The sequence below is a fragment of the Halichoeres trimaculatus genome, unplaced genomic scaffold (genome assembly GCF_033239565.1).
Source record: "Halichoeres trimaculatus isolate MK-OKI-2021-1 unplaced genomic scaffold, fHalTri1.1 fHalTri1_scaffold_10, whole genome shotgun sequence".
In the NCBI taxonomy this organism is placed as follows: domain Eukaryota; kingdom Metazoa; phylum Chordata; class Actinopteri; order Labriformes; family Labridae; genus Halichoeres; species Halichoeres trimaculatus.
Window position 1 is genome coordinate 38,066,440 of NW_027437187.1, and position 19,985 is coordinate 38,086,424.

At 41.2% G+C, this 19,985-nt stretch overlaps 1 protein-coding gene across 1 annotated transcript in view; it reads left to right on the plus strand.

Moving 5' to 3' along the window:
- Positions 1 to 19,502, plus strand: part of LOC141796659 (ethanolamine kinase 1) — a 60,891-nt gene extending 41,389 nt beyond the window's left edge. The window contains exons 6-8 of the mRNA XM_074677893.1: positions 3,251 to 3,411; positions 9,501 to 9,574; positions 18,868 to 19,502. Of these exons, the coding sequence (XP_074533994.1) occupies positions 3,251 to 3,411; positions 9,501 to 9,574; positions 18,868 to 18,937 (305 nt within the window). The 3' untranslated portion in view covers positions 18,938 to 19,502. The remainder of the gene's footprint in view (positions 1 to 3,250; positions 3,412 to 9,500; positions 9,575 to 18,867) is intronic.
- Positions 19,503 to 19,985: the final 483 nt, after the last annotated feature.

Here is a 19,985-nt window from a genome sequence, read left to right on the forward strand (position 1 = left end):
AATCTGCAGCCTCACAATTCACAGCAACAAACTCAAACCTGAAGTGTTTTTGTCGTTTATTAGTAAAATATCTCATAACTTTACTCACAAATTAAAAGAAACCCTCAGTCCTCCTGCAAAATAAACTTTACATTAAAACCAGAGTTCATTCTTCTTCAAACCAGCTGCAACAAACTGAAATCTCATCAAGTGTTTTGGTCTTTTCTCCAGTAGAAAATGTCTTTTTAGACTCAACATGAGCCTCATTCACCTGAGCAGACCAGAAAACTGTCTGATTTCAACTTATTTAAAGACAAAATGAGCTCTGAATTTCTGTTTTGGGTAAAATACAATCTGCCAATGGAGGAAGAGAAAATTAGCTTGAAACTAGAAAAATGTCTCAACTTTTCTCTCGGCTCGTATCGGGTCTAAAAAGTTATTTTCTACTGGAAAAAAAGACAAAAACTCTTTAAAGAGATTCCAGTTTGTTGCAGTGATTTCCTGAAGAAGAGCTTCACTCGTCTGTTTCCAGTGTTAGCGTCATCACTCTCCGTTTATGCTAAAGCTCCGGTTGCTAACTGTATGAACGTGTGTCGGGTGTTTGCTCATGGGCTGAGTCAGGGTACACTTCAGAAAACTGAGTGATAGTGAGTTCTCCATGAAATAAAGAGGTTTTCATGCTCTGACCTGGTTTGTCAGAGGCGCGTCAGTGTCTGCTGTAAACTCTGATATGAGGCTCTGCTGAACTCCACCGTCCTGATCAAATTCATAAATTCAGCTTCTTCGTTAAACTGGTAGGAACTGTGTTTGTAGTTTATCAGAGTTGGTTCAGGAGGTCAGAGCGTGGGTCACATGTCGTGGTCGTTTTGTCTCAAGTACCAGGATGTCTCAGCCACAGTCACCTGATCAGTCCAGAAAAACTCTCTGAGTTAAAATTATTTAAAGAGGAAAAAAAAATCTGAATTAGTGTAAAAAGTTATATAAAAGAAAAAAAAAACAGGTGTAAGAACAGTTCAATCACCAAGTTTCCAGAAATTACAATAATGTCATAAAAGAAGAGATTTTCTGTCATCCTCTGGCGATTTTTTTTTTCCTTTTTAAAATTGTGGCTAAGATTGAGTCTTACAAAGAGGATTTTTCTTTTCTTTTTTTTCTTTTTTTCTGATTGTGGCTCAGAGTAAAAGAAAAGTGTTTTTTTTTCTTTAATTTAATCGTGGCTCAGAATAAATCTTAAAAAGAGGTTGTTTCTTTTCTTCCTGTCTTTTAATTGTGGCTCAGATTAAGTCTAAAAGACTTTTTTTTTCTTTTTTCTTTTTTTTTAAACGAGGAACAAATTAAGCCTAAAAAAATTTTTTTCCCTTTTTTCTTTTTTTTTTTTAAATTGTGGATAAAATTGAGTCTAAAAAATATTTTCTGTTTTCTTTATTCTTATTTCTTTTTTTTGATGGCTCAGATTGAGTCCAAAGAAGACATGTTTTTTCTTTTTTTTAAATTGTGGATCAGATTTCGTCAAAAAAAAATGTTTTTTTCTTTTCTTATTTAGTTTTTAAATTGTGGCTCAGAATGAGTCTTAAACGTGTTTTTCTTTCTTTCTTTTTCTTTTTTTTTTTTTTTTTACCTTTATCTAATCTTGACTCAGATTGAGTCTAAAAGACCATTTTTTTCTTTTCCTTTTTTTTGTAAACGAGGAACAATTTTAATCTAAATTTTTTTTTTTCCTTTTTTTAAAAAAAATTGTGGCTAAAATTGAGTCTAAAGATATTTTCTGTTTTCTTTATTCTTATTTCTTTTTTAATGGCTCAGATTGAGTCCAAAGAAGATGTTTTCTTTTGTTCTTTTTTCTTTTTTTTTTTTTTTTTTTACCTTTTTTTAATTGTGCTTCAGATTGAGTCTAAAAATGATTTTTTTGTCTTTTTTTTTTTTTTTTTTTTTTTAACTGAAAAATAAGGCAAAAACACTTGATACACTTGTGGATGTCTCTTTAGACGTATGTGAGCCTGATTCACTGCTGCAGTACAGACACACGTCTGATTTATGTTAATTTATGTTGTTGTTAAAAATCACAGACTGCAGATTATTCGTCGTTATCAAGATTTCAACTTTCCTTTAGACATGTTGGTTTTTCACCTTGATGTAAAACTTTTGACAATCTTAAATTGAGCCTGAACAGGTCTGTTTTTCTCTTAATTACTCAGAGGATTTTAAACCTCAGTTAAAAACTCGATTTAAATGAGCTGAATTAGATCACTCTCCTAAAGTTTTTATTAAGCTGTCTGATTTAAATCAAACACATAAACCATCAGCTGCTCTGCAAAAACTGAAATCTGATTGATGTTTTTGTCTCATTTCAAGTAAAAATGTCTTCTTAGACTCAATCTGAGCCACATTCACCTGAACAGTCCAGAAAAATGTCTGATTTTAGTTATTTTCACTTCTTTTTCCCTGGCTTTTAATCAAAGTTGAGAGCACATCTTCGTTTTTATTTTTATTTTGTTTTGTTTTATTTTTTATTTGTTTTAATGTATTTTAATGAATACAGACAGACTTTTGCTTATGTTTTAGATATTTTAAGCCATATGTGTTGTTTGTGTTTGTACAGCACTTTGGTCAACTTCGGTTGTTTTAAATGTGCTCTATAAATAAAGTTTGAGTTGAGTATTTAAAGACAAAATGAGCTCTGAATTTCTGTATTGGTAAAAAAAATCTGCAAATGCAACAAGAACAACTTTTCTCTTAAGACAGTTTAACTTTAAATTAGACATTTTTCTGGTCTGTTCAGGTGAATGTGGCTCAGATTGAGTCTAAAAAAACTCTTTCTCCTGAAAAAAAATTACAAAAACACTCAAGTTTTTTTAGTTTTTAGCAGAGTATCACGTCGGTTTGTTTGCACTTTCTCAGTCTCTGAGTTAAAATCAGCTGAGATGTTTTTTATGACAGAAAATGTCATTAAATAGAGATGTAGTGTGTGTGTGTGTGTGTGTGTGTGTGTGTGTGTGTGTGTGTGTGTGTGTGTGTGTGTGTGTGTGTGTGTGTGTGTGTGTGTGTGTGTGAGCTCTCTGACTGACACGTGTTGACAGAGAGGGTTAGCTGATGTGAAGCAGCTGTGCTCAGATCCTGAAGCTCTGACAGATTTTTAGAGGATTCACACACTGACAGTGGATCCACTAACGTCTGTGTGTGTGTGTGTGTGTCCCTGTGTGTGTGTGTGTGTGTCCCTGTGTGTGTGTGTGTGTGTGTGTGTCCCTGTGTGTGTGTGTTTCCCCTGTCCGAGGTGTGAAGGAGGTGGACTACAGCCTGTACCCGAGCCGGGAGCTGCAGAGCGACTGGCTGACGGCGTATCTGGAGAGCTACAAGCAGAGCTCGGGACAGGAAGTCACTGTTACTGAGGCTGAGGTCACGCAGCTCTACGTCCAGGTCTGCAAGTTCTCGCTGGTAAGACACGGACAGCACCCTCGCCACGCTCACGCCACGCCCACGCTCACGCTGAAAGCCTGACTGTGTGGTGATGAAGAGCCTCAGAGACAAAGCTCTCAGCTCGTTTCCTCTCTGAACGTCCTGCTCTGGTGCAGACCTTAAACCTCTCAGAGTGATGAGCTCAGTGTGTGCGTGAACCGACGCCGGCTGCACCTCGCCATCACCTCGCCATCACCGTTTAACCGTTTCCTCTCCCAGCTCCAGAAACAGACCAGAGCAGACTCTGATGGACTCCATCTGAGCTGATTAGAAGCTGCAGCAGGAAAAATGAAAGACAGCAGCCAAAATTATTTTTCTCATGACCACAATTTTCATTCTTGGGTGGCTGGAGTGGTGCTGGGCCATCAGCCTCAGAGCGCACTCTGAGCGCGCTCAGAGACCCACACAATGCTCCGCCGCCAATTTGGGCTGGTGTGAGTGTCTCTGGAAATAGCCCAGAAATGATGAGGAAGCATATTACTTTTTAAAATAACCGGCGCCCCGGCCAGAGAGGCGGGAGCCAGAGGAGGGGAGCGATATAACGCCTGGAATGGAGGAGAGAGGCGATAACATCACGTTGATTGAAATCAGATTTTCTCCGACAAACCGAGGACGACTCAAACAGAGGAGGAGGAGGAGGAGGAGGAGGAGGAGGAGGAGGAGGAGGAGGAGGAGGAACTGATCGCTCAGGTTTAACAAGCCAAGTTTCCAGCCCCGCTCGTTTTGACGGGCGGCGCGTCAAAACGAGGCAGAGTGAGCCGTTAATTAGGAAAATAACAGGGTCGACTTTCAGCGTCTGAGGGAGCAACGACGCCGCCATGTTGGCCTGACGGGTTCGTGTTTGTGCACAGAGCGTCAGGGTTTGCTGTAGAGAGCTGTCATCTTTTTATTTCTGCTCATTTATTAATAAAAAAAATCAGCTGGAAAAAAAATAATTTGGTTTTTAAAATATACTGAAAAAAAACAATAATAAATATGTTTCTGTTCATTCATTTGTTCATCTTTCTCCAATAATTAACAGAAACATTAAAAACCTGCAGAGGCTATCAGACATTTTTTATTTATATCAAACAAATCCCATATTAAACTATCTAAATTAATAAGATGAAGCATTTTTTCAGTGTTAGATTTAGAAATCAATCAAATTAAATGTACTTCATGATCTTTGAATTCTAGATAAAATAAAAAAAGAATGTACGACTTAGAGGCAGGAGAAGGAAATACATTTTTTTTTCCTATGGCTGAATCTTTTAAAAATTGACACACTTTCTGTATTGTCCACAAAAAAATGGAAAAAAGACATTTTGAGATGTTAAAAAGTAAAAACTGATGCCTGAAATGCTCAAAGCAAAACAAAAAACAAAAAAACTCCCAATAGGTCAAAAAAAATGTCCTGGTTTAGTTCCTCAAGTAGACCAAATATTTTAATTTTAAGTAAACTTTCCTCTGGGTTCAGGCTCAGGTGACTTTATTTCACCTGTAGGTGGATTATTGTTGCAGTCAGTGAGGAAACAGAATCCATTCCCTGACGTTAGAGACAAAGATAAAACATTAAACATTAAAGAGCTCAAGGTTTCATCGTTAGAGCAGAAACAGACATAAAAAGAGGGTGAAGCAGCCTCCATTAGGATCAGAATTAAAAACTCAGTAAAGCAGCAGCTCTGAAAAACGCTGAGGGTAAAGTTTAAAGCTCAGATATAGAAGAAATGTTTAAATACATGTGTGTAAAATAAGGCGACTGTTGGTTTTAAAGTGTTCGTTTTGCTCTTTGGGAGCAGGGCCCTCCGTCAGAGGGGCGGAGCTAAAGTTCACTGTGCAGAGGGCAGGAACCATCGTTAAAGACCGAGTTAGCAGCACTGTAAAACATTTGAGATGTTACAATACAGACAGTCTGTGCTCCACATGGCACAAACCATCTGTCTGTGCTCCACATGTCACTGACTGGCTGTTTGTGCTCTATATGGCACAGATCAGCTATCTATGTTTCAAATGGCACAGACAATCTGTCTGTGCTTCAGTGACTGTCTGTTCTCCACATGGCATGGACCAGCTGTCTGTGCTTTACATATTACTGACTGGCTGTGTGTTCCAAATGGCACAGATCAGCTATCTATGTTTCAAATGGCACGGACTAGCTGTCTGTGCATGTTGTATATACCGCCGGTCTGTTTTCCACATGGCAGAGACGTGCTGCCTGTGCTACACTGGCTGACTGGCTGTCTGTTCTCCACATGGCATGGACCAGCTGTCTGAACTCCACATGGCACAGACTGACTGTCTGCTCTCCCTTGGCTGACTATGCACATGGCAAAGACCAAATTTCTATGCTCCACATGGCAAAAACCACATGTCACTGACTGGCTGTGTGTTCCAAATGGCATGGATTGGCTGTCTACGGTCCACATTGCACAGACCAGCTATCTGTGTTTCAAATGACTCAGAATGGCTGTCTGTTCATGTGACACAAACTGCCTGTCTGTTCTCAACATGGCACACACTTGCTACCTGTGCTACACTGGCTGTCTGTACTCCACATGGCATGGACCAGCCGTCTGTGCTCCGCATGGCACAGACTGACTGTCTGCTCTCCATTGGCTGACTATGCACATGGCAAAGACCAAATGTCTGTGCTCCACATGGCACAGACCAGCTATCTATGTTTCAAATAGCACGGACTGGCTGTCTGTGCACGTGGCATATACCGCCTGTCTGTTCTCCACATGGGACAGACTTGCTGCCTTTGCTACACTGGGGACTGGCTGTCTGTTCTCCACATGGCACAGACCAGTTATCTTTGTTTCCAATGGCATGGACTGCCTGTCTGTTCATGTGGCATTCACCCCCTGTCTGTTCTGTACATGGCACGGACTTGCTGCCTTTGCTACACTGGCTGACCCGCTGTCTGTGCGCCACATGGCACAGACTGACTGTCTGCGCTCCATTGGCTGATTGTGCACATGGCAAAGACCAGCTGTCAGTGCTCTGCATGGCATGGACTAGCTGTCTGTGCCCCACATGACAGGGCTGTCTAGGCTCCATATGGTATGTACTTACTTTCTGCGCTTCACATGTCATAGACTGGCTGTCTGTTCTCAACATGACACCGACCATGTACCCAATGATTTTTACAGTGTGTCAGACAATTTTGAAATGGAGAAAAACTTAAACTGAGTTGTTTTTTATTAATTTTCAGTTAACTTTGAACACCCCTCCAGGCGCTGCACTTTAATTGGAGACAGCCTGTGTGAGCTGTGATAAATCAAAGAACATACACTGTAAAATAACTTAAATTACTGACACTGAAGTTTTTACAGTGCAGTTTTCGGCACATCTGGCAGACCCAGATGATGCAGCGTCGTCGTCGTCGCTGGCTCTCAGTAATTGTGTTTGGATCGTTTCCAGATCTGCCTTAACGAACGCTCAGCCTGATCCTGTTCACACTGAGGACCATTGTTGTGCTCCTCCTCCTGTGAATGGGCTGAAATGGCGTTTGTCTCGTGTGTCTCTGTCGTTCCTCCTCTAATTGCCTGTAATAATTAATCTGCATTGAGCCCCGGCTGCAGTGAAGTCCCAGAGGTGGAGGAATCAGGATCCAGTGCACGGAGCGTCGGCGCTGGAGCCTGGCCAGGAGCCAGCGCTGTGCGGCGTGAAGCTGCTCCCTCACATCCTGATCTGTGGCACGCTCTGCCAAGTCGCAGTGGGGTCTTTACCGCTCGCTCAGGAATCCCCCTCGCTCCTCGCCGCCCTCCTCTCCGGGGTCTGAGGCCTGTGGCTGTGATGTCACCCCCCACACGTCTCATCGGGGTTTTTCTCAATGGCTCCCTGTCACTGCGGGGCTCTGCTTAGTGTTAGACTAATGCCGTCTTAATGGAGAGCAGTTATTAATCATAATGGGAACACGCTCCATCCCTCCCTGCAGCTAAAGACACAGATTAGAGATGAAAATCTGCCAGCGAGGGGAGAGCGCCAAGGGAAAACCGCACATCGCTCTTCAAGTATTTCATTCCGCCCTTTATTTGATTATCAAATAAAAATGTGATTATATCACTGGGCCGCAGAACAGAGGCCTGTCTGGATCTTATTAGGGCTCGCTATTAGTGGTCCTACCATGAAGATTTACAATAAGGGTGGAGAACAACAGAAATTTATGGAGGCATGGAAGTCCGCAAGCCTAAGTGAGCAAAGCCATTAAGGAGGGAACCATTCAATACGGAGGTTTGTCATCCTGACGCAGCGCAGGAGCAGCAGCAGCAGCAGCAGCAGCAGCTCTAACACCCCAGCTGGAGGTCACCCTACTGTTACAGCTCCGCTCTGTGCCACAGAAACAGCACACAATCCCAAAAACCCCAAACCTGAGCGTCTGAAAACTCCCGTCCTGACAATTCAACCCACTTCTTTCTGCTCACTCCTGCTACACCCCGTCCTGTTGGAGCATCACGGACAAGATAAATGTTGTTATTTATGGGTTTGTTATTCAACCAGAGCGCAGCAGTTCACTCTCTGGCCCCGAGTAAAAACATCTGACCCCGCTGTGACCTCCTCCCTGCAGGGAGGGAGGGAGAAATGTTTCCAGCCTTAATAGGATCATGGAGGAACATCAGACGAGCGCGTCACTCAACTTCCTGCTAAAACTGGAGCTACACTGCAAAAACTGAAATCCTATCAAGTGATTTTGTCTTTTTTTCAGTAGAAAATGTCTTTTTAGACAAATTCACCTGAGCAGTCCAGAAAAATGTCTGATTTCAGGTTATTCAAAGACAAAATGAGGTCTGAATTTTTGTAACAAGTAAATAAAATCTGCGTTTCTGGAGCAGTTGCTGGATGCTGAAATGCTGAGCCCTAACCGTCTAACCCCTTATGACATCATCACCTGCAGGAGAAAGATCTTTAGCTGCACCAATCCTCTTTATAAACCCGGAACACCTTATGACATCATCAGCTGTGTGGTTTCCATGGTGACGGGGAGCACGGCTCGACTCTCCCACAGTCCTGTCTCTAACCTCTGTTCGTTGACTTTGAATGTAAACAAACAGAGGCAACGATAAAGGGACTGTCTGGTTTCCATAGCGACAGATCATTTCCCATTCATTTCTATGGGCTAATTTCTGTTTTTTAATGTGGAATATTTTGAAAAGTAAGAGAGTTAGAAGTTTGAGTTATACACACACAATTCTCCTGAACATTCTGAACATTTTACAGTTTAATTGGTGAAGATTGGGGATTATTTGTCAGAGGATTAGCGTAGGGAAGAAGAAGAGGTTTGATTTTAATAAAGTCGGATTTCCAACGTGACGGTAACTCCTTCTCAGGGACAAAAGTAGATTTAACCCAACAAACAGCAGACACCTCAGACTGTTTTATTTGCTCTGTGTTTTCTTGTGTTACTTAGGGATCCATTAGCAGGACTTTGAAGACACCATCAGGACTTTAAAAGAGATCTTAAAATAGTCAAACTTTTATATATTTGCTGTTTATGATCCACGGTTTCAAATGTGGTCAGGTCAGATTGTCTCAGGAGAACCTCTCCTGGCTCTCTCTTTTATTTTTTTAAAGTAAAATCTGCAGCAGTTTTTGTTACTTGTTAGTAAACACAACATCCAAACTGGACTCCTCCTCTTTGGCTCAGTGCCAGCAGCAGCCCACACCCACAGCCTCTGACCATGACTACATGAACACACTCTGTAGACCAGCAACCACCTGTAGCATCACGTTTCTACGTGGGAGAGACTCGACTCAAGAGATTTAGCATATTAGCACAAGCTAATCACGTGTTATAACACATACCTGGTTAGCAGAAAGCTAATTCATGCCGCTCTTTGTCTCATGTTGCTCTCCAAGTTCCTGAAAGCAAGTGAAAGTTGAGCCGAGCTTCACCCTCGTTTATGAAAAATCTTTATCTGTTTGGAGTTTTGTTTCACTTTGGTTGGTCTTCATACAAGAAAGGAAACAAGTTTTGATCCCCGGCTAATGATGCAGCTCAGTGTGAGACAGCTCAACACACAACAGTCCACTTTAGAAACAGGAAGTGATTGATATGTCCTGATATTTTTTTTACTTTCTCCCCTCAGGCTTCAAACTTCTTCTGGGGTCTTTGGGCCATCCTGCAGTCACGCTTCTCCTCCATCGACTTCGACTTCCAGAGGTCAGTACAGAAATATCTTAAAATTCTGGTCCAAGGGTCTTCAACCTGTGGCTCTGGACCCTCATGTGGCTCTTTGACTCCTCTGCAGTGGCTCCTTGTAGCTTTAAAAAATATTATTCAAATACAGAATTGTTATTTTTCTTACAGAGGGTATTGATGATTAAAGACACTGACGATAAATAAACTCATGCCTGAACATTTAGAAAATGCAGAATATGCATTGCATATATTCAATACAATTTCAAGTTTTCTTTTGGTAATTTTGCAAAAAAAAAAAAAAATTTTTCTTAATTTTTGCAAATTTCATTTTTTGATTTCTGCAAATTTTGATAATTATTTGAATTATTTTTCTCAAAGTTTTGCAAATCTTCTAAATTTTTTGAATTTTTTTTTTTCAATTAAAAAATCTTTTTAAAAATTTATTTATTTATTTTTTAAATTAAAAATTTATCAAATTCTGAAATTTAGCAAATTTTGAAATTTTTAATTCTTTTTTTGAAGATTTTGCAAATTTTTTGTATTAATTTTTTAAATTTTTAATTTTTTCTTTTCATGGCCAATTTAGAATTTCATAATGTCTTTGTGTGGCTTGTGATTTTTTTAATTGTGATTTTTTTTTCTTAATTTTTCAAAGTTTTTAAAAGTGTCAATTTAAAAAAAAAAAAAAGTGGCAACATAATAAACTTTCATTAAATTTGCAATTTTATGAAATTAAAAATCAGTGTTATAAAAACAAAACAACTTCTTGTTAAGATGATAATCCCCTAGTTTTTAGCTATGAATAGAATTTTATACACTTTTTGTCTTTATGATGAAGATGAAGTAGATTTTGTGGCTCTGTAATGACTTTAAACCAGGAGAGCTGAGGCTGAAGGTCTCAGACCCGTGGTCAGGTCAGGCAGATCTGGTCTTCTCGTGGTTTCCTGGTGTCCGTGGTCAGAGGTGTGTGTCTGTGTGTCACTTTTCATCATCGTCGTCTCAGTTTCCTGCAGAGCTCTGCTCCTGACAAACTGTGAACATTCAAATTCACACGCTGCTGACATGAAACACCAGCTCCACATTAACGCCGCCTCAGAAAGATGATTAACGCTGAAAGATGTGAAACCACAGAGAACTTTGTTCATCATGTTTCACATTTTTCCACCAGTATTAAAATCTGAGGAGGAGCGCGCCTTCATCCTCCTCCTCCTCCTCCTTCTTCTTCTTCTTCTTCTTCTGGGAGCAGATTTATGGAGTGTTACAGAGACGTTAACGTCTGAGCTTAAAGTTCCCGCTGTCAGGAAAACTTCAGCAAGAATTAAAAGTGAGTTTCTTTGTTTTATGTGTTTCCTGATCGGCGCGGGGTGAAGGATCTTTAAACAGATCCAGGAGGAGGCATTCCTCTCCTCCAGGAGCCAGACAATAAAGTTCAGGAGGGCAGAAAGCTCCCCTCCTCCTCCTCCTCCTCCTCCTCCTCCTCCTCCTCCCCGCCACAGTTGTGATGGTGATCCTAATCACTATTGACACACGGCACCCTCCCTCTGTGTGGCTTTCCCTGCACGCTCGCTACATCAGCGACAGGGCCCCCGCCTCATTTCGATCCGGACCCCGGAGGAAATGTGATCCAGAGGGGTACGGAGGCACAGAGGGGCTATTGTTCCTCGCCGTCGGTCCTGCCTTACATATACGTCCCTCATCCCTGGCTGGGCCACATGCGCCTGCGAGACGTCTGCTGCGCTAAGCCGCCGGCTGAGGTCGTCCTGAAGTGCACCGTGAGGGTCGGGTTACCTTTCTTCTGAGCCGAGGGGCTGAGCTGAAAGGAGGTCGGAAAACAACAGCTCTGACGGTGAACCAGGTCCACACACACACACACACACACACACACACACACACACACACACAGATCTGCATAATTACATCTGCACAGACCGCCATCAGCGCTGGTTACTGTCTCACTGTAAAGAAGCAGACAGTGCCGATGCCAACGGTCAAGTTTGCCCCGGCTTTCACGCTTTCATGTGAAATACATCAACACAGCGCACGCCGCCGAACATCAGAACATCATCTTCGCACGCCGTCCTTGCTGTTTGTTTAAAGCGCACAAAGCAACCTGCTTCATTTAAATTCATTGGCAGAGCGGGAAGAAACACGGCGTCCTGTTTTCTGTGAAAGGCCTCACACAGGAAGTTTAATTGGATGCGTAAAGGCCAGGTCACGCCGGGATTCATCACCAACCGACTGATACTTTCCAGTCAGAGAGTTTGTCGACTTTAAAAAGGTGTTTTTCTGTCTTCAGACCTGATGAACGCTAGAAACAAAAGAGGAGAGAAGCTGAAGAGAGCCGAGGCTGCGAGGTTGGTCTATCACAGCTGGCTTTGTCTCTGACAGGATGGTTACAGGAAGACCTCTTCAGCGTCTGCTCCTCCCTCTGACACTCTGCTGGTTTCAGGGGTACGGTTCAGAGTCTCACGCTGGTTTCCTCTTTACGCTGACCCTCCGTCCCCGTCCTGCTCCCATCAGCCTCAGCTGAACCCTGCTCTGTCTGCATGAAGCTCGTAAAGAAGTTCATTAGAGAAATATTGGACCATAGTATCCCAAGGAGGGGGCTCCAGTCACATGACTTGACTCGAGTCAGATCAAAGACTTGGTCTTCATGACTCTAAAGACTTACCTTCTCCTGTTTCTATATTTGCCCTTTTTAGATCGAAAAGCTACTGAACAGTTTCATCCTGTTGGCAGCTACAAACGTGAATCAAAGTTCAGAGATGAGTCAAAACTTTTCTTCATGCCAGTGGTGTGTACAGGAGGGGGGCACCAGGGGCAGTTGCCCAACTTTTTGGCCCAGTGGTTGAAAAACCTCCTCTTAGGAGCCAAAACCTGTGTCAAAGCCCCCCTTTAAGTTAAAATGTCTACCAAAGGGCCCTCCTCAGAGCCATTTATGCGCTTAAGTGCTCTCTTGGGTTGCAAACGTGCACTTAAGCGTCCTCTTGTGAGCCAAAAAAAGTGCAGTAGTGTCCCCTTGGGAGCCTTGCCTGTGCCAAAGTGCTCTCTTTGAAGCTAAATGTGCGCTAAAATGCTCTATTGGGAGCCCAACTTGTGCTAAAGTGCCCTCTTAGTCCAAAACAACTGCTAAAGTTCCTATTTTGGAAGCCAAAACAGGTGCGCTAAAGTGCCCCCTTGAGTCAAGTGTACTCTTGGTCAAGTCAAGTGCACTTAAGTGCTGTCTTAGGCGTCGAATGTGTGTTAATATGCGCCCTTGACAGCCAAATGTGTGCTGAAGTGCCCTCTTCAGGGTGTAATATTTGTGCGAGAGTGCCCTCTTTGAGGCCAAATGCGCGCTAAAGTCCTGCCTTGGGAGCCCAACTAGTGCTAAAGTGCACTCTTGGTCCAAAACAACTGCTAAAGCTCCTATTTTGGAAGCCAAAACACATGTACTAAATAGCTTCCTTAAGTTAAGAGTTAAGAGTTAAGAGTTAAGTGTACTCTCAGGAACCATATGTGCTTGTAAGTGCACTCATAGGAACCAGTTGTGCGTTAATATGTGCCCTTGGGAGCCAAATGTGTGCTGATTTGCCTTAGTGGGAGCCAAGTGTGTCCAAAAGTGCCTTCTTGGTCCAAAACAACTGCGAAAGTTCCTATTTTGGAGGCCAAAACAAGTGCACTAAAGTGCCCCGTTGAATCAAGTGTACCCTTGGGATCCATATGAGCTTTTAAGAGCTCTCTTAGGAACCAAAGCTGGTTAATGTGTGCCCTTCAGAGCCAAATGTGTGCTAAAGTGCCTTCTTGGTCCATAACAACTGCTAAAGCTCCTATTTTGGAAGCCAAAACACACGCGCTAAAGTGCTGTCCAAGGCACCAAATGTGCATTAATGTGCGCCCTTGGGAGCCTAATGTGTGCTAAAGTGCCGTCTTTGGAGCCTCAAACTTCCTAAAAGCTCTCTTGGAAGCCAAACATGCACTAAAATATTCTTTTAGGAGCCAAATGTGAGCTTGAGTGCTCTCTTGGGAGCAGAATGTGTACTAAAGTGCTCTCTTGGGAGACCAATTTGTGCTAAAGTGCCATTTTGTTTGTGCTAAAGTGCTCAATTTTGTTTTAAAAAACATGCACTTAAGCGGCCCCTTCTGAGCCGATGAGCTAAATGTGCTGAAGTGCTCTTTTACAAGTCTTACTTGTGCTGTAGGTCTCTCTTTGAAGCCAAACTTGTGCAAAGTGCCCTCTTCAGGGGCTAACGTGTGCTAAAGTGCCCTGTAAACATGCAGGATTTAGCGCCCCCCTCAGTGGTGAGAACACGCTGTATGTGCTTTATTTTCCATTCGCCCTGCCCTTCAGAAAGTCTGTGTTTGTCACTGGCTGAGGAGTGACCTCCTCATAGAGAAACCGTCTCTTTGTGAGGCTGAGCCGTTCGTCCCTGCAGTCTGCATCTCAAACACCACCTGCCTGCTCTCTGCTCACACACGGTGTCACAGCAGTTAGCATGAAGCAAACAGTTTGTCATCAAATCTCCCTCTCTGGTTGGTCGCTGCAGGTGAGCTGTGTTTTTCTAACTCTGAAGTCAGTCACATGACCTGAGCCGAGAACGCTGATGAATGCAGCTTCAACCATAATTAACTCGTCATGACCACAACCTCAGAGAAAAATGACAACCCGTTAAAGAGAGATAGGAAGTTAACTGAAAATATGTGTGTGTGCGTGTGTGTGTGTGTGTATGTGTGTGTGTGTGTGTGTGTGTGTGTGTGTGTGTGTGTGTTTTTCCCCCTGAGCCAAATCCTCGCCGACTTCCCAACGAGTGACAGGCGTCGCTGAGGCCTTGTGCTTTAACCAGAGCCAGATGTAGAAGTGACAATAGGGAGCCACAGGGGGAATGCAGCGCTCCCTCCCTCCTTCCCTCCCTCCTTCCCTCCCTCCCTCCCTCCTTCCCTCCTTCCCTCCCTCTGCTCTCGTTATTTACTTTTCTTTATGTGATTTTATTCGTGTGTTGAAAGTGTCTGCGAGTCAGCGGTTTAGATTTGTGGACGCGTTGGCGAGGTGAGCCGCTATTTGACAAAGACATTATTATGAGGAAATGAAGGAGGAGGAGGAGGAGGAGGAGGAGGAGGAGGAGGAGGAGGCCCTGTGTTTGGAGAAGCCCGGCTGTTAAATTTGGGGAATTGTGCACAAAAGCACATTGTGAAACAGAATACCTGCTCTGCAGCGGCTTCATTTTCTCCCACTTCTGCTAAAGAGGGAAACGTCTCGGTTTCTCGTCTGAGGACGGGAACCGTGAAGCGCGCTGAGGTTTGGTGTCAGCTCCAATAAAGAAACAGACGGACAGGATCCCCTCTGAAGGATGTTGGTCTTTAAAATAAGTGTACTCAGACATAATTTGACTTCAGACGGGTGTGGGTTCAACCGTCACCAGAAACACTGTTTTCTTTCTGGTCTTGTGTTGAATTCTTCTCATTTTGAATGAGCAGACCTCCATTAAAACACTTCGAGTCATTAAAGCTCCTGTCAGGAGTTTTTATCTGGCTGTGAGGACTGATCACGCTCATGTGGTGAGCTTTAAAGTCTGAAAACTGGCAACCAGGCAACCATCGTTAGTGCTACATTTAAAGTGTTACAATATATATAAGTAGGAGCTATTTCTTCATCCAAAAGGGGGCGCCAGAATCAACACTCCCTTGAGTATCTTTAAAGGAGCTTTAAAGCCCCTTTAGGACGGCTGTAGCTTATGATAAAACTGTCTGGATGACACTGGCTATTTTTACATGCAGTCATCTTGAAAAGATTAAATTGAAAAAATGTGCCAAAATTTGCAAAAATTTCAAAAACTTTTAAATTCCCAAAAATGTACCAAAATTTCATGAATTTGCAAAGTAAAAAAACAAATAAAGAGTGTAATTTCAAAAAATTGCAAAATTTTCACAAAAATGCTTAAATGTCAAATATTTACAGAATTTTGCAAAATAATGGAATTCAAACAATTTCATTAAATTCAAATAAAATAATTTAATTTCCAAAATTAAAAAAAATGTGCAAAATCTTTAAAAAAAAAAATGTTTTTCCCAAATCGGCAAAGATTTCCATTAAAAAAAAAAATCAAAAATCTTGCAAATAGTTCAACAATTTTCAATGATAATGAAAATGCCAAAAAATTGAAATTGCAAATTTTCCAAAATCTTATGAATTTGCACAATGAAAATATAAATAAAGAGTGTAATTTCAAAAATTTGCGATTTTTTTTACAAAAATGTTAAAATTTCAATTTTTTACAGAATTTTGCATAATAATGAAATTTAAACAATTTGATAAAATTCAAATAAAAAAATGAACTTTGGAAAAAAAAATTAAAAATGTGCAAAATCATCAAAAAAATTGTTTGTTTTTCCCAAATTGGCAAAGAATTCAATTTAAAAAAAAAAAAAATCTTGCAAATTGTTCAATAAATTTACAATTATTATAATAATTAAAAAAATCCCGAAACTTTGAAATTGACAAAATTTGCCAAAATTTCATGAATTTCCAAAAAGAATTAAATTAACAGTGTAATTTTTAAAAATGTGCGTTAAAATTGTAAATACCTACGGAATTTTGCAAAATGATGGAATTCAAACATTTTTTTAAAAATCAAATAAAAAGAAAAATGAGATTTCAGAGAGAGCTCAGACACACGTAGCTCCTCTAGCTAACAGAAAGCTGCGGGTGTTGTTTCCACACGTAGCTCCTCTGGCTAACAGAAAGCTGCGGGTGTTGTTTCCACACGTAGCTTCTCTGGCTAACAGAAAGCTGCGGATGTTGTTTCCACACGTAGCTCCTCTGGCTAACAGAGAGCTGCGGGTGTTGTTTCCACACGTAGCTCCTCTGGCTAACAGAGAGCTGCGGGTGTTGTTTCCACACGTAGCTCCTCTAGCTAACAGAAAGCTGCGGGTGTTGTTTCCACACGTAGCTTCTCTGGCTAACAGAGAGCTGCGGGTGTTGTTTCCACACGTAGCTCCTCTGGCTAACAGAAAGCTGCGGGTGTTGTTTCCAGTTTGTAAAGTAGGGCCGAGAGTGACGCTGAGAAAGTGGAGGAACGAAGCGTCTCTTAGCAGAGCGGCAGACAACAGCAGGCAGACTCTGACACAATAATTAGAGAGCAGTTTTGCCCAGAGATACAGGTGGGGAACAGAGTGGTGGAACACAAGCAACTAAAAGGCATGTGTCAGGATTCTCTTTTTGTCTCCGCCAGCGGTAAGAGAGAGAAAACTGATTTGGCATTGAGCAGCTCAGTGAAAGCACTGATTAAAGGACAAACTCCTCTCTGTGCCTCCATTTTCTCTGCTTTTCAAACTTCACTTCATTTCAAAGGGGATAGTATAATGGCCAAGGGCAACAGCGTACTCAGACATCAGATTTATTGAAGCCTTCGATAATATGGTTTGAACAAATACAAAACCACTTTCCTCACAGTTAAGTTCTGAAACGCAGCGAGGCTTTGACGCAGCTTTCAGACTCACCGCTCCACTGAAGAGACATTTAATGCTTTGTTGTAATGCAAGTTTCACCAAAGAAACAAACACAAGAATAATTTAAAAAAAAAAACACCTTGCCCACGTCGAGCTGCTAACAGGGCTGGCGGTCTGACCCGGAGACAGCGCAGGAAACCAGAGACACATTATGGTCGGCGTTATGAGTCTGTATCTGCTAAATGTACGCTATTATTCCTCTCCTCTTTTATACCACGCTGAAAGTAAGGCGCTGAAAGTAAGGCACTGACATAACCTGATGCACAGCCTGAGCCTTTCTCTGTAAAATGACAACAAACATGTTCCACGGCTGAGAGCAGAGCGCCGTCGAGTGTCACGACGTGTCAAAGGTCAGACGTGGTCAAAAGGACTCAGAGTGCTTTAATTACCTGAAGTTAACACTGAATAAAGACGACTTCATAATTAACGCTCTGACTTCCTGAGGCTCTGTGACTTACAGCCCTTTCCTTTGTTTTACAAACAGAACCAGTCGACTCATTTTGGTGGAACAAACAAAAACGTGTCCATCCAATCTGAGAAAATGATTTTCTGACTGAGAGACGTCCTTTGGATTCAGATTTCTGAAGACTCTCTGTTGATAACTTTTCAGAGCTGATGCCTGAAGAAGAAAAAGACCCATCAGGGTAGTTTGACACGGCACTGAAAGAGGTCTACGCTGCTACAGACGACTTGGATACCTGAACGCTGAGTGTGTGAAAAACTAAGAGCAGGTCTCTGAGAGCCTCCTTCAGTCTGACCTCAAAACAGGAGCTAGAGGGTACTTAGAGAGGACTCTGAAACGGTTCCTGAAACACAGCTAAAAGTTCATCCAAAGAAAAGAAAATCGATCGTACAGACTAAAAAAAGGAAGGAAAAAAGTTTAGATCAGGTTTCCTGAGAGCAGCCTTTGAAACAAACAAAAGAAGAAAAAAAAAAAGGAAATAAAAAAATAATAATAAATAAATAATAAAACTGTGTTTAACACCACTTTGGACAAAAGCTTCTACTAAATGAAAATGAAAAAATGTAAGAATAATAATTTTAAAAATAATAATAAAGAAAATATATAAATAAATAAATAAATAAATTAATTAATTAATTAATTAATTAATAAATAAATAAATTATTATTTATTACAAATCTGAACCTATGAGATAAAATGTCAGAATTATAAAATACCAAGTCCAATTGTGAGTTTTAAAAAAAAGTAAACTTATGAGATAAAAAAAAAAAAAAAAGTTAGAAAAAACTGCAATAATTGTAAGATACTTAATTTAATATATGAGGGGGGAAAAAAAATAAACTTTCGCTTACCAAATTTGGGTTTTGAGTTTCAAAATTGACATAATGACATAAATGTCATAAAATTACAGAAACCTTGTTGAAATTATGAGAAACTTAATTTGAAATATGTGTTAAAATTTCAAATTATGAGATAAAAAGTCAAAAATATGAGATAAAAACTTAGTTGAAATTGTGAATTTAAAGTTGAGAAAATGAGATACAGTGTATAAAAAAATCAGAAATGTTAGGTTGAGATTATGAGAAACTTCATTTCGTATTATGATTTAAAAACCAAAAATTACGAGATAAAACACTTAAATCATGAGAACTAAAACTGAAGCTTGGAGATTGAATGTTGAAAAAATGTGAAAAAAAAATTGATGAGACTATAAAGAACTGATCTGGAATTATGAGATGTCCAGATCCTGATCCTGCCACAAACCATCCTGGTGAGACGGACTTTTGGTTTGGTGTCAGGAAACAGACTCTGACTTTAACACAGACTGGAAACTGATCTTTGGTTTATCTCTGTAACTTCTTCACAGATACGCGATGGCACGCCTCAACTACTACTTTGAGAAGAAAGAGGAATACTTCAGACTGACTGTGTGCTGAAAAACAAAGGTTAACAAACCCAAGACCTTGAACTGGACCCTGCAGAGTCCAAGGAGAGCTCCAGATCCTCCTGGGTCAGATCCCCGGTGAAGGCAGAGAGCGTCTCAGTGTGCTTCCCATTGTTTGTTTCTGCAGGCTGCAGGCTGACTTCACATGTTTTGCTATCACTGTGATTTTTGAAATATTTGCTCTGCCACAGCCAGTTTGCCGATAAGCCCGTTTGGCTCGGAGGGACGACGCTCACGCCAGCAACACATTAATGGTTCCCACATTTAGCAGAGTCGCATGAAGCCACACAAACGCAGCCTGATTATAAAAGCCATAAGATGATTATTCAAGAGCTTATTCAGTGTGCGCCACAGACCTGATGGAAAACAAGTTTCCACTTTGACTTATTTACTTTAGCGTGCTGAGCGTTAGTTTAACCTCTGAGTCCTGAGGAATAAAGTTTTAAATCTGCTTTTCATCAACTGTCAAACCCCTGACAGGTTTTTATAATCCACTAACTCCAGATTCTTTCAGATCTACCAGGCTGGGACACATCTCGCTAATTTTATTTAAACATGGAGGCTAAATGTTTGAAAATTTCTGAATAAATGTTAAAGATTTCATACCAATGTGTAAGGAAATTTAATGCAACTGAGATTCTGTGCTAGCTGCAGTGGTGTGCACAGAGAGGGGGCTGTAACTGTGGCTAAAACCATGTGCTGTAGTGCCTTCTTTGGAGCCAAAACACGCTAATTAGCATCCTCATGCTAAGGGAGAGGACACTTCTGTATTTAGTCTGTTTCTTTCTTATTATTCCCTTAACATGCTCAAAAACTCACCAAAGTCAGTACATACCTCAGATTCAGCCAAAAATTCTGTACAATAACTGACCCCAAACATACCAAAATGTGCTCTTTAGCGCCACCTAGGCTCACTAAAACGGCTCTCAATAGCAGTAGGAATGTCGTAGAGAGATCAAACCAAAGTCAAAATGTTTGTCTCATTGAAACACAAAAATTATATATGTTGACACCCTTGACCAATCTCAAACAGGAAGCTG